This window comes from Bos indicus, chromosome 4 (genome assembly GCF_029378745.1).
Source record: "Bos indicus isolate NIAB-ARS_2022 breed Sahiwal x Tharparkar chromosome 4, NIAB-ARS_B.indTharparkar_mat_pri_1.0, whole genome shotgun sequence".
Classification (NCBI taxonomy): Eukaryota; Metazoa; Chordata; class Mammalia; order Artiodactyla; family Bovidae; genus Bos; species Bos indicus.
In genome coordinates, this window is record NC_091763.1 from 36,846,190 (window position 1) to 36,861,575 (window position 15,386).

The 15,386-nt window shown below is 35.4% G+C and overlaps 1 protein-coding gene across 3 annotated transcripts in view; it reads left to right on the forward strand.

Moving 5' to 3' along the window:
* Nucleotides 1–15,386, forward strand: part of SEMA3A (semaphorin 3A) — a 555,723-nt gene that overhangs the window by 441,469 nt on the left and 98,868 nt on the right. For all 3 annotated transcript variants that reach the window (XM_070787658.1, XM_070787659.1, XM_070787657.1), the window contains 2 exons: nucleotides 2,085–2,178; nucleotides 11,668–11,787. In XM_070787658.1, coding sequence (XP_070643759.1) covers nucleotides 2,085–2,178; nucleotides 11,668–11,787 — 214 coding nt within the window. The remainder of the gene's footprint in view (nucleotides 1–2,084; nucleotides 2,179–11,667; nucleotides 11,788–15,386) is intronic.

A 15,386-nucleotide genomic window follows, 5' to 3' on the forward strand; every position in this document is an offset into this window, starting at 1 on the left:
ATAATTTTAATATTCAAGTGCCTGTGACAAATGTGTTTTTGTAAATAAGTTTATAATTTGGTGACTTATATAACATTTTAGATAATATTTCTTTTAAGTTCTGCTAGGAAAGGTTGCCCACAATGGTAAAAACTTGTATTAAATTTTCATATTTTTGTTGTTTTAATATGAGCAATATTAATAGAATAAGAATAAATTGTGCCTTTTTATTTTGCTGCTTTAAAAATGTTTTATTCCAGTTCTTTAATCATCACAATAAGCATTTGAGATTAAATATCCTTATCAACATTAACTTTTAGAAACCTAAGGTTCAGAGATATTGGTTGACCATCAAAGAACAAGAGCTCACCTCGCTGGCCCAACTGGGCCTGTCTCCTAACTCACTGCCATTCCTACTGTGTGTACGCATGCATACTCAGTTGCTCAGTTGTATCTGACTCTTTGTGACCCCATGGACTGTATATAGCCTGGCAGGCTCCTCTGTGTATGGGATTTCTCAGGCAAGAATACTGGAGTGGGTTGCCATTTCCTTCCACAACTTAAAGCAGTTCTGAGAAATCCCATAAAATTTTCACATTGTAAATTTTAGAACTCAGCTAAAGAACCAACCAGTGGGCTTCCCTGGTGGCTCAGTGATGTAGAATCCACCTGCCAATACAGGAGACGAGTTCAATTCCTGGGTCAGGAAGATCCCCTGGAGAAGAAAATGGCAACCTATTCTTGGCTGGGGGAACCAATGTACAGAGGAAACTGGCAGACTACAGTCCATGGGGCTGCAGAAGAGTCAGATGGGACTTAGTGACTAAACAACACGGAACAGTCATTGCTAGGGGATAGCTATTTATCAAGTACAGTGTAAGGAATGCATAGATATGGTAATTCTCACACTTAGAGTAATAAAAATGGAGAATACTTTTGGCTTACTTCCTTTTTCACTCTTCTTCCCTAATTCAAATGAGTTTTAAGAGTCATAATTTGAAACTCTGCCATTAGCTCCATCAGAAATATTAAATGTTAAATAAAGTGATGTGTATTGGCTATAAAACGAACACCATTTATTATTCTAAGAATATAGAAAATGCTTTTATGTGAACAGTAGAGAAATTGCCAAAAAAGCTATCTTATTTCAGTCTGTAGACAAGTTAATGTGCTACTGGAAAATGCATACATATTCTGACCTAATTAATTTCCAGAGCATTTATTTGCTTCTGAAAAGAGTGCTCAGAAAGCCCCCCAATTAATTCCACTGTCATACAGAAGTCTCACATTCTGAGGACAGGGTCTTAGGCCTAAGTTAGTTTGTTACCTCATTATTAAGGCTTTTGTTGTAGTGCTTTCTGGCATACTTCCTACCATAGTCAAATGTTCGCTTCAATTTCTGGGTGCGTGAGCCTCAACTGAGCAGACTTCCTTGTGATAAAATCTGTCACCTTGTGCTTATTGTCCTAAGGACACTATCTCCAGGCATACCTGTCTTAATAAATAATTTTATATTTCTGACTTAGAGAAATTGATAAGGATAGTTTCAGGTACCTTCTACCTTCCAAGGTGACTAATTTAAAAATGCTTGAGAAGCTTGTAAGCATAAAGTTTTAGGAATGACAGAGTGGAGAATGTGGCTGCTATGACTACTTCCTTCTGGAAAGTACATACAGAAATGTGAGATAGTGTATCTTGTTACAGACATCTAATATAGTGAGTTGCTGTGTTTCCTCTATGTGAAGGAAGTAAAGGAGTCATTTTGTCTAAATTTAACATTCTTTCAAGAGCCATTAGGGTAGCTCTTGGCATACTTATGTGATAAAATGATCACTCTACTCTTGTCACATCATGCTTTGTCCTTTAGGATTGATGATATACTTACTTGCAACATGGTAAATGCCACTAAAAATCACCAAGCTAAATAGACATTTGTCTAATAATATCTAGTTTTTACCCCACTTAAGTTATTTTGCCATCTCTAAAGATTACACAAATAATAATATACCTTGATAGTGCAGAAGAATGCTCAAACTCTCTATGATTAACTGGCATGTTAAAATGATTTTATTATAAATAAACTGAATTCTTTTTCTTTTCTACAGGACAACATTTTTAAGCTGCAAGACTCACATTTTGAAAATGGCCGTGGGAAGAGCCCATATGACCCTAAACTGCTGACAGCATCTCTTTTAATAGGTACTTAATCAGCAATCAATTAAACAGTAAATTTTCTGTAGATAATGGTCAGATTTCATGTTCCTTCTTATATATCAACATTTTCCTTTATTAATCATAAAATATTCAGAGTATGTCAGTTGAGATATTTTTACATATTTTGAAAATGAATAAGAAATACTAAACGCTGCTTTGATTTTTGTACTATCTAGTCTATGATTCTTTTTAATCAAAATGATTTAATAGTATCTTTAAAACTGACTGCTCAATCACATGTATCCCCACGATTGTTGTTTAGTTACTAAGTCGCGTTTGACTCTTTGCGACCCTTTGGACCGTAGCCCAGCAGGCTCCTCTGTTCATGGGATTTCCCTGGCAAGAATACTGCAGTGGTTGCCATTTCTTTCTCCAGAGGATCTTCCGGATCCGGGGACTGAACCTGTGTCTCCTGCATTGGCAGGCCAATTCTTTAGTGCTGAGCCACCAGGGAAGCCCCGTATCTCCACTAGACATTTACAGATTTTGTGTTGTAAAAATATGGTTTTGATTTTCTTTATTTGAAAGAGATGTTTCAAAGGGGGAATTTTGACAAGTCAGAAAGAAAGATTGAGATTCATTCTCTATTGTTAATTGTAGTCCCAAGATTTGTAGCACTTTTAACACTTGGATAACTTAATCAGCACAATACAACTAAATGGTAATACAATTGATAGATTCCCCCTTATGTTACTTTGATTTGACTAAGTTCTTGTGTGTTCATCTTTTTTGATTTTAGGGCTTTTCTCTCTTCCTTTTTCTTAAATCAAAACATTGTATGTATTTCCTGTATACTTTTCTTTGACCTCTTCCTTTCTAATTTTATTCTTTTCTTTTTTCCTTAAATATTGCAGATAAGTGGTGAATGTTTAGCCATAGTTCAAAAGGATAGAATTAGAAAGATAGAAGTAGAAAAAGGAAAAAGTTTTAGTTTGTATTGAAAGAGAATTTTTCCACATTCTTTTTACCACTCTGTACTGGGATTAAATAATACACAAAAAGTGTATCATCATTAAACAATTTTTTTCTTTTTTTCTCTTTTAATTGTTGAGTATGCCAGCAACCTGAAACACAGAAGATTATGTTTTTAAATAATCATGTAGAAATTATGTAACTTTTTGTTTCCTTTTCTTTTTTTTATGAAATATAGAAATTATTTGATAACACAACAACAATAATAGTAAAACTTTTCAGGTATAAACTTTCTATTTGAATTTTGAATAATACATCTAAATTTTTAAAAGGTAAATTTAGGATATTATTTGTTGTATCAGATCAGATCAGATCAGTAGCTCAGTCGTGTCCGACTCTTTGCAACCCCATGAATCGCAGCACACCAGGCCTCCCTGTCCATCACCAACTCCCGGAGTTAGTAGGTCCATAAAATTTTCCCTCTTTTTCTTTTAAAAGATAACCTTTTTCCTCTGTTCAACAAAATAAGACTCTGGTCATACCGTCTACAGCATTAACTATGAAAATATATTTTTTCAGTATTCTCTAGTGTTTATCATCCTTTCACTGATCCCTTTTTTATTAAGAATAAAACCCTTACAGTAGAGTTATCTCTTCTACTGCTTTCGAAATGCAGACAATTTCAGTCCATTTGCTCCATTTATGGAGCACTTTAACAGAAGTTTAAGACCTGAAGGAATGCAGCAGATGTAACACACTCATAATTTCCTTTTCACAGATGGCCTAGTGATTATGTGTGAATAACTTCCTTAAGTACACACACAGAAATTTGAAAAGTGTCTTAAACAAAGGAGAGGCATCCTATTTTGTTTGAACTTGTAGCCTATACTTGTTTAAATTGCACACTGAAAGCAAAGAAAGAGAGAAATTTCTCAGAAAGCAGTATATAAAATTGTACCTAGAACAGCTTTAATTTGTGGCATGTTTCTCAGTAGGGATCTTCTTGATTATTTATTTTACTATTCCACTGAGTAAGGATGATGACAAGTAAGTATTACATAGTTCATATGGTAGGCAACCACACAATGTCCACGAAGAATGTGAAACGCCACAGTTTTGGTGTTATATTAGAACTTCTTTGAAAAAGTTGAATGGGTTTGTGAAAAAGAAGAGAGAGTGATAGAAGTTGCATGAATCATGAAGAGCAGGTATGACTAAAAAGAGAAGCAGCTTTTAAACGGAAGCCCAGATCTGACCTAGCCAGTGCTGTACAGTGACTGAATAATTTTCGGAGATATTTACTGCCTATTGACAAAGAAGATGATTCAAGCCAATGTAAGTTAATTTCTGAATCAGTTGAATAGCAGGATGCAGAAAAATGAGCAGGGCATATGATACATAGTAAAATCCCTCAAAATATTTGCAGCACCATGTTAATTCAAAAGCTGTGATTTCCTTTATTGAGGTTATTTGCTTCTTTTAAAACTATGCTATAAATTTTTCCTCTCACAGTAAATTTAATTCTCCTTGTTGGGTTCCTCTTGGCATTTTTATTTTGCTGCTTTAAAATATTGTTTAGTAATTTAATGGAGTTGTTTTAACATAAATATTTTCTACAACACTTCCCAAACTTTTACATAAAAGTCATTGAAATATACAGATTGTACAATGTACATTTAAAAAATGGTTTGGGGGAAAGCTTTGCAGCCAAAAGATTTTAAATATGCTCTTCTCATTTTTGCACACGGAAGAAATTTTTGAGGTGGTTCCAGGATGCTTCTTTCCCCAATACTGGGAAGAAAAATTGTACATTTAGCTCAAAACACTTATAAACTGGCTAGATGGATCTTAATAGCAGATATTTTTATATCCCCAATCCTTCTTTTAAGCAGTTTTAACCTGTTGTAAGCTTTAGAACCAGATGACTACTTAAAAACTTTGGTTTATGAAATCTGTAAGAGTTTAATATAACCTTTTTCCAAACTGCCTTGCGTTTTAAGCTGATAACTATAGAAAATATGAATTTTTCCTGAGCAATGCATAGTTACCCATACAAAGCTACCCCGGTCCTATAATATATCCCAAAGTTTTCAGATCACTTTAGAAAAGTAAATTTTTCAAATCTACTTTAACAAAGGGTTCTCCAGGTGACTCAGTGGTAATGAATCCTCCTTCCAATGCAGGAGATGTGGGTTCGATCCCTGGGTTGGGAAGATCTCCTGGAAAAGGGAATGGCTACGTACTCCATTATTCTTGCCTTGAGAGTTCCAGGACAGAGGAGCCTGGTAGGCTACAATCCATGGGGTCTGAAAGAGTAGAACATGACTGAACAGCTAAAATACATAGATGCACACACACACACACACTTTCAAGATATGAAAGGAATAGTCAACTTGAAAGCAGTTTTATGTTTCGGAAATCTTCATCAGTCATTCCATCATTAACAGATATTATGAGGACCAGCTTCAAGTGTTTGGGACTTTTACGAATGGTTTATTTCCCTAAGCTAGCATTCTGCCATGCCTCAGGAAAAAACATAATTTGACATTAGACTATTCTCTCACTTGGTATTAGAGTAAACGAGGTACTCCCCAAATTAATTAACTAAAATTGAGAAAATTATTTGAAGTCTCTGTTTCTTTGTATAAAATGGCATGGCCATGCAAGTTCCACTAGTTTGTTGTAAGATTTAAATAAGACAATGTAATAGCATACTACATTTGGGTATGTACATATTTCTGGCATATAAATGTAGGTAGAAACTAAAAAAAAACAGAACTAGTAATAGTGGTTGCCTGTTGGGATAGATTTTATATTTTTAAGTTTATAGCATTTACATTAATAACTATTTAAAGAATGATGTTAATTTTTAAAGGACAATATGAGTAACAAAGCCAGTATATTCATTGGTATAGAAAAGGTGCTTAATAAATGTGAAAATGTAAAAGTATTCCCATACCCTTTCACTTTCAAGAAGTAGATTTCATCCATGCCATGTGGTATGGGTGTGTATGTGTGTGTGTGAGTGTGTGTGTAAGAAGAGAGACAGACATTTTTTCCTGCCTCTGTTTCTAATTACTCTGCTATTCTGTAAGTAGAATTTGCTTAAGGTGTTAACAACATAATGACTTGGTCTTTAGTTTTGTTTGATTTTTGCTCACATCCATGTCACACTTTACACCTGTGTTAGTAATGCTGTTATTTCATCAGGAAAATTTTTTTTTTCCACCTTCTGTTTCTTCTCACCACACCCTTCTTAGGAATTGTAATCCAATACATTACCTGATCTAAGCCACATTTTTACTTCATTTTGAGCTGTGAACACAAAATACAGAGTACACATGAACTTTTGTTTTTTAACACTGCTTCTCAGGTAACGCTGCCATGGTGGGAATACAGTTCACTAAACTTTTTGTTCATCTCAGAAAGAATGCTTTATTTAGAGATAGGTAAGAAAGCTTACAGTTCAGAAAGAATGGCATATACTCAAATAGCAACTTTCATATTTGAAAATTTCTAGCAAGTTATTTATATCCATAAGCAGTAATTTATCTTAGTCTGATATATTTTTTGAGATATCTAATTGTCTATATGGTATTTTTGTAGAAAAACTTAAAAATTTTTTTTGGACAGAGTATCCACAACCACTTTTGTAATGTGTATCAAAATTCCTTGCATGTATTATTCTACCATCAATTTAATAAAATTGGACAAATATATTTTCTTTCAGTAGTAATTTAGTATATTTGGAAAACCCAAAAGTATGTGTCTTAGCCATAATGCAATTTGAACCATTGTAGGCTAACTTATATTTAAGGTCATAAAATTGAAAAATTACACATATATTTTGATAACTTAATAGATGACATCAAACATAGAAAAAAATCTTGGCAAATGGGCTTTTTAAATTAAAAAGAAAAACAAACATATTGTTTTCCAAATATAAGCCAGCTAAGGTATAGTAGATTTATTCAACTCAGATATTTTGTTAGATCATTTCAGATAGCTGGGGAGTATAATGTCTTTGATATAAGGTGGTAATATATCTTCTTAAAGAGAATGCAAGAGTATGATATGCCACCACCTATACACTTGGGCCAAATAACAAAGGGGGATTTGTTCCCCTTTGTTCCCCAAGGATGAAGAATCCACATTGATAAGAATCCTATAGACCTCTGAGCAGAAAATCTGATCTAAGGCCTGGTGTTAAGGAATAGTTACTGACACTAAGCACTGACAGTATTAGAATGTGCCCTCATGGCCACCTAATCATCTGGTGACCTCCAGCTCTAGCATATTACGCTGACTCAAAAATAGTGTTTGAGTAGGAGGTAACTTCCTATGACTGGAGGCAACTGGTGCTTTAGCTGCAACCTTTTTTTGGTTTCTAAGTCAACTTTTCATAAATTATATTCTTGATAATAAATTGAGCTCTTCTACTGATGAACCCTCTACATTCTCTAAGGAGCCTACTTATCTCTTGTCAAAAGAGAAATAAAATCAGTCTTTCTGCCTTTGCACTCATATTTTTTGCCTTCCTTATGTGGGAATAGATGAAAAGATAATCATGATTGTTAACAAAGCTAAAGAAATGAATATGAGAAACAAACACCTGTCATATTCAAATAATATATATTTGGTTGTAGTTTTTGTTATTTCATCTCTCTGGAATAGAGTTTACATATAATAGCAATCATAATTATGAATTTTACTCACATTGAAAAAGCTAAATGAAAAAAAAGATTAACTCATGATATTCTTTACTCTTCCATTTCTGATTACACCTCTTATTAGGCATGGTCTGACAAATCTCTGACATATAATCACTCAGTTTTCACCTTTTGGTTGTTCTATTTTCACCTTTCCTTATTTTCATTACCTCACATACGGTTGAGAGGGCAATGAGGTTCAACAAACGATTTAATGCTTTTGATTTTTTAAGGTAAAGAGGACACAGATCTTCATGTGAAAGGTGTTCCAACATGAAAATGTTTGAAATTGACTTGAACATTTGAGGTTGCTTTCACAATACATTTTAAATTAACATTCTTTTATTCATATAGATAAAAAATCACCTGAAGTTTAAAAATTCATCACATCTGTCAGTCAGTTATTTGTAAAAAGATTAAGTGTCAACCTTAACTAAAGTGTTAAACTTACTGCATATAGGTTATATTAAGTAGACCATCTACATTAAAATATTGCACAGTACGTTTGAAACTTGTAAATAGCTTGTTAATAGTGTTTCTGTACTTTTCAAAAAGGATTATTTCTTTATGGGCAGATAAAAAATTATTGCAGCATATTATTTTGAGAGCAAGTCAGTTTTGAACTTCATTTAATTAAGTAAAGAGAAGACAAGATGTTTTTGAATCCCAAAGATACCACAATATGCAATATGTCAATTTATGATGTCCCATGAGTACTGTTCATAGAGTTAGTGAATTTTACTTAATATATTGTCAGACCATCACTTTGACTTGATTCACAACAGTTCAGAATAAGTGATAAATTTTTAAAAACTCAGTCTCTAAGAGGAACTATCTCTTTGTTAATATTTAAAGTCATAACTTACAGTTACTCAGTGATTCTGTCCGTGTAGCTGTCCTGTACTGCTTTGGACATTTTCCAAAGCCTGGTGCATTCAAACACATCAAAGAACCAGAGGTTCTACCAGAGGAATTAATTTACTTTAAGCTCAGTCATGTCCAACTCTTTGTGATCCCATGGTCTATAGCCCACCAGGCTCATCTGTCCATGAAATTCTCCATGCGAGAATACTGGAGTAGGTTGCCATTCCTATTTCCAGCTGATCTTCCCAATCCAGGGTAGAACCCGGGTCTTCTGAATTGCTGGCAGATTCTTCACTGTCTGAGCCACCAGGGAAGCCAAATTTAGTGTGGACCCCTGAAAATGTCCATTTTCGTTTCAAAGACATTTATTTTCAAGTGATAATTCTAGGTGTGAACTAAGGATATCACATAAAAGTTTAGATAATAAGACTTTGCAAAAGGTATTGATAACTGAAGATGTACAGAAAGTTTCTGATTGATATATACAAAAGTCCTTTGGAAATTAGTGGTATACCAATGTTTAACTTATAATTTGTGTATGCCTACACACAATTGCACTTATCTTACATGCTAGTAAAGTAATGCTCAAAATTCTCCAAGCCAGGCTTCAGCAATACATGAACCGTGAACTTCCAAATGTTCAAGCTGGCTTTAAAAAGGCAGAGGAACCAGAGATCAAATTTCCAACGTCCTCTGGATCATGAAAAAGCAAGAGAGTTCCAGAAAAACATCTATTTCTGCTTTCCTGACTATGCCAAAGCATTTGACTGTGTGGATCACAATACACTGTGGAAAATTCTGAAAGAGATGGAAATACCAGACCACCTGACCTGCCTCTTGAGAAACCTATATGCAGGTCAGGAAGCAACAGTTAGAACTGGACATGGAACAACAGACTGGTTCCAAATAGGAAAAGGAGTACATCAAGGCTATATATTGTCACCCTGCTTATTTAACTTATATGCAGAGTACATCATGAGAAATTCTGGGCTGGAAGAAGCACAAGCTGGAATCAAGATTGCTGGGAGAAATATCAATAACCTCAGATATGCAGATGACACCACTCTTATGGCAGAAAGTGAAGAGGAACTCAAAAGCCTCTTGATGAAAGTGAAAGAGGAGAGTGAAAAAGTTGGCTTAAAGCTCAACATTTAGAAAACTAAGATCATGGCATCCGGTCCCATCACTTCATGTCAAATAGATGGGAAACAGTGGAAACAGTGTCAGACTTTATCTTTTTGGGCTCCAAAATCACTGCAGATGGTGACTGCAGCCGTGAAATTAAAAGACGCTTACTCCTTGGAAGAAAAGTTATGACCAACCTAGATAGCATATTGAAAAGCAGAGACATTACTTTGCCAACAAAGGTCCGTCTAGTCAAGGTTATGGTTTTTCCAGTAGTCGTGTATGGATGTGAGAGTTGGACTGTGAAGAAAGCTGAGCGCCGAAGAATTGATGCTTTTGAACTGTGGTGTTGGAGAAGACTCTTGAGAGTCCCTTGGACTGCAAGGAGATCCAACCAGTCCATTCTAAAGGAGAGCAGCCCTGGGTGTTCTTTGGAAGGAGTGATGCTAAAGCTGAAACTCCAGTACTTTGGCCACCTCATACGAAGAGTTGACTCATTGGAAAAGACTCTGATGCTGGGAGGGATTGGGGGCAGGAGGAGAAGGGGACGACAGAGGTGAGATGGCTGGATGGCATCACTGACTCGATGGATGTGAGTCTGAATGAACTCCGGGAGTTGGTGATGGACCGGGAGGCCTGGCGTGCTGCGATTCATGGGGTTGCAAAGAGTCGGACACGACTGAGCGACTGAAGTGAACTGAACTGACTTTGTTTTCTGAGTATTTCTCAAGTCAGTGATTTAGAAACATTAACCTGTCCAAATAATCAACAAGATAATATTAGTTTTTACTGTCATTATGGTAGATTATTTGGAGAAAATATTTATTGTTTTTCTGTTGATAATTTACATAAGCAAGCAGGCAATAATGCATTTTCTGGGTGGAATAATATGAGGCATTTTTTGTTTAAAGGAAAGAAAATGCCAATTTTACAAACTTTAGTTTATTAAAAGGTGATATGATATATATTTAGTATAGGAAACTTGGGGTTAAACAGACTTGAGTTTGAACTTTCACCTTGAGGTGAAGTGTAAAATAAGGATAACATGTACATCATGGGGTTGTTGACAGAAGTAAATGAGATAATTTGGAAGTGTCAAGCCAGAACCTGACTGCCCCACAAGCACAAATGGTATGCAGTAAATATTAAGTTGTCTTTCTCCTTGTTTCTTTTCCCTTTCTGTTCTAACCTGCTGATTATGATTCTTCCATCATTAAATTCTGTCCTAGAGTTAATTCAATTTAAGTAGAAATGAATCAAGGCACAACAGAATCTTGAGCTATAGTGATTATGGCCTGTGTTTATCAAAATCCCCCTCTTCAAACACATTTCTGTTATATTTGAGACTCCGTGGTGGACTTGTTTTATGATTATATGACAGCTCATACCAAATTAGAATACTGTTCCCACTTGAGATATTAAAAAATGGAAGGCAAGAAAGTATTAGTCTTTTGTCAATTATAGCAAAATTTCATTAATTAATTAAGTCCCACTAAAAAGGAAATATATTAGAAATTTAATTTTTTGATTAAAGCCAAAAGTGTAAGTAATATTTTACGAGACTGTAAAAAATAAAGATATTAGAATCATAGTAGCTTTAAACATATAAAAGCAGACAATGTGGTACATATAATTTTTGTTTCCATTCATAATGTCCACTGAATCATATTTTACTCAATTTTTCAAAGTTAGTGCTAAATGAGTAGCGAGATAGTCCCTTCTACAAAAGATATAGGATAAATATCAGTAGCTTTGCATAATGATGCAGAGGGTGTTAGGCTGGTCTTAACATGAAACTTGTAGTTTTGGATTAAGTTGCCTTAATTAAAGTACGTGTATGTGATTTTATTTTATCACGACGCAGATGGAGAATTATACTCTGGAACAGCAGCTGATTTTATGGGGCGAGACTTTGCTATCTTCCGAACTCTTGGGCACCATCATCCAATCAGGACGGAGCAGCACGATTCCAGGTGGCTCAACGGTAAGTGCTACTGCTTGTAAGAGCACAAGCACGTAACATGGCGTCTGTAGAAAGTCAGCGGAGAGGCTTCCTCCTGTTGTGCAGGCAATACGAGCTTGAGATTCAGTGTGCCGTTAAATTCATAGTGATGACTTCATGGCTGTGGGTGTGAGAAAGTGGGGCAAAAAGAGAACAGAGATTAAAAATTCTGGAAAGTATTTGCTTTGTGCCAAAAGTAAAGTTTCTCAGTAGTTAACAATGGAAAAAAATAGATTTGGGCTGGAGCTACGGAAGGGAGACAGTGGAAAAAGATAAGATGCCTTACCAATCTTGTCTTCCAGAGACACCACCACAAATCTCATGTAGTACTTTTTTTCTCCACACCTCTCATGTTGCCTTTAGAGCATCATATAAATTATTAAATTGTGCTAAACACATTACATTGTGCTAAACACATTACACTGAAAATATTTTTGAAACATTGGTATCATATTGTTTGATTCTCCTTTAATCTTTCTAAAATTCTTTTTTCCACTTTACAGGTTGGGAAATTAAGACTAATATGTGAATCTAAGATTACATCTACCCAGTAGATAGATTTTGGAAAAGAACCTAGTTTTTTGAACTTCAGGTGCTGGTGTCACTCCTGGATCAAGCAGATACTTTTTAAAAAACTTTATTTTTTGAAGTGTAGTTGACTTACAGTATTGTGGTAATTTCTGCTGTACACCAAAGCAATTCGGTTATACATATAGAAATATATTCTTTTTCATATTATTATTTTCCATTATGGTTTATCACAAAATATTGAATGTAGTTCTGTGTTCTACAGAGTAGTTCTTTGTTGTCTATCCATTCACTATGTGCTGGTTTGCAAAGCAGATACTTTTAAAATTCTTTTTCTTTTTAATATATAAATAAATTTACAATTGAAAATGATAAAATTTGTATGCCTAAAATAAGTAAACACTACTTTCACTCAAATTTTAAACCAAATAATCCTTATGTAAGTCTTCTATGTAGAGCTTTTTTTTTTAATTAGGCATTCATCAGTGATTTTTATACTGGTCACTCAAATATGTTCATAGATGTTTTTATTATTAAATAAGTATCTCCGTTTATATCTGCCCTCAATCCTATAAAATAAAGATTCCCAGTCCCTAATCTCATTTTCATGAATTCTCCTTTGGTTTCACATACCTTATTAAGAAAGATGAACTTCATAGCTTACAATCCATCTATGTACTCAGTAAGGTACTTGATTATCTCAGTATTTGAACTTCTGCCACACTTGTTTCTCCTGCTCTTCTAGGGTTACTTCAAATTAATTTCATCTCTGTCTTGTTTGTTAGAGAAAAATCAAAATCTGCTTCTGAACCTCTGAAATTTCAGGAGACCACGAGTTGTGGGTTTTTGTTCTCTGTGTTCATGCTCAGTTGCTCAGTCGTGTCTGACTCTTTGTGACCCCATGAACTGTAGCCCACCAGGCTCCCCTGTTCATGGGATTTTCCAGACAGGAATATTGGAGTGGATTGCCATTTCCTTCTCCATTGTTCTCTGTATCCCAACTCTAAAATGACTATTTAAACCATAAAATATACCTCAAATTACCTCAGTCAGCATTCATTTCTCCTATAGCAACGTTTCTGATCGTCCTGTTATTTTTCATGTATTAATGAAAATGACGTGCCTCTTACCTTCCACCTTTGACCCTACTGTCTTTGCTCTTAATTGCATTGATTTTTTTTTCATAAATTTACCCAGTTTACTTTTTTTTGCTGACTTTATTGGTTCTTCACCTCTGATTTCTTCCCTGACCTGAAAACGTACTCATGTACCCTACCTAAATTCTCCATTTAATGATGGTGAACCACAAGGTCCCTAGATGTCTTAAGTCCATAGTCTGGTTAAGGAACTTGTTTACTCAACATTTTCACTAATTTAGCTGTTTTCATCCTGACTTTGATCCCATGAAACTGCTTTTCCACTAATGACTTTCTGTGATTTTTTTTTTAAATAAATCTCCATTTCAACTGTCTCTCCCACAGTGTTTGCCACTAGCCTTTTCTCTTTAAAAGAGTCTCTTCTATGTTTCCTGTATTTCCTGCTCTCCAAGTATACAATAAATATGATATTACTTGCCAGTTGCTGTCCTTTAAATTAATATGATGCCTCCCTAAGATAATTCATGATTCAGTACAAACACAGTGGTAATCAAAAGGGACTGGGCATATAGCTAGATACCCGCTGTCTGGGAATAGAGGAGGTAGAATGGTACCAGGTGATCATCTGAGAAATTAGAAGCCTCACCAAGGAACAGAAAAGATGCTGAGATCGTGATAAAACTCTCTGTGTAAAGTCATAAAAGACCCAAAGTCTAAAATCCCAGGACAGTTTTGGAATATCCACCGTCAATTATTTAACCTCTGCTCTGTCAGTCAGCTCAGTCGCTCAGTCATGTCAGACTCTTTGCGACCCCATGAATCGCAGCACGCCAGGCCTCCTGGTCCATCACCATCTCCTGAAGTTCACCCAAACTCATGTCCATCGAGTCGATGATGCCATCCAGTCATCTCATCCTCTGTCATCCCCTTCTCCTCCCGCCCCCAATCCCTCCCAGTATCAGAGTCTTTTCCAATGAGTCAGTGCTTCACATGAGGTGGCCAAACTATTGGAGTTTCAGCTTTAGCATCATTCCTTCCAAAGAAATCCCAGAGCTGATCTCCTTCAGAATGGACTGGTTGGATCTCCTTGCAGTCCAAGGGACTCTCAAGAGTCTTCTCCAACACCACAGTTCAAAAGCATCAAGTCTTTGGCGCTCAGCTTTCTTCACAGTCCAACTCTCACATACATACATGACCACAGGAAAAACCATAGCCTTGACTAGACGGACCTTTGTTGGCAAAGTAATGTCTCTGCTTTTCAATATGCTATCTAGGTTGGTCATAACTTTTCTTCCAAGGAGTAAGCGTCTTTTAATTTCACGGCTGCAGTCACCATCTGCAGTGATTTTGGAGCCCAGAAAAATAAAGTCTGACACTGTTTCCACTGTTTCCCATCTATTTGCCATGAAGTGATGGGACCAGATGCCATGATCCTCATTTTCTGAATGTTGAGCTTTAAGACAACTTTTCCCTCTCCTCTTTCTGTAGGGACTCAAAATTAGTAGGAACAAACTTCTTTAAACATGGCTATCTAGTCAGTTCTCAAAGTGAAATATTTATGTAGTAGGAGAATTTTTTTTTTTTTTAATTCAGCAAGGAGACTTTGATCTACTAAGAACTCTAAAGGGCATACAGGCTTTCACTGTCCATGAGAAAGAAAATCTCATTAGAAGATGGAATAACATAAAGGAAAGTGTAGTATACATTTCATTTTTATGGCTTTGGTGGAAAAAAGTCATCAAGTTAAAACTGCTTTTGTGCTACAAACTCACATGTTGACAGCTGAGTCTGAAGAATTTAAACTGTGGGAAAACAGTCCACAGTTCTGTACTTCATCTCTGCAAATGTGCAGTTCATTTGAGAATTCAGTTATCAGTCTCTCAGCACTAAATGTGAGAACTGATTTTGCCAAATTAGCACAAAGGTTACATTTGACAGGGTGCAAAAACCAGAACT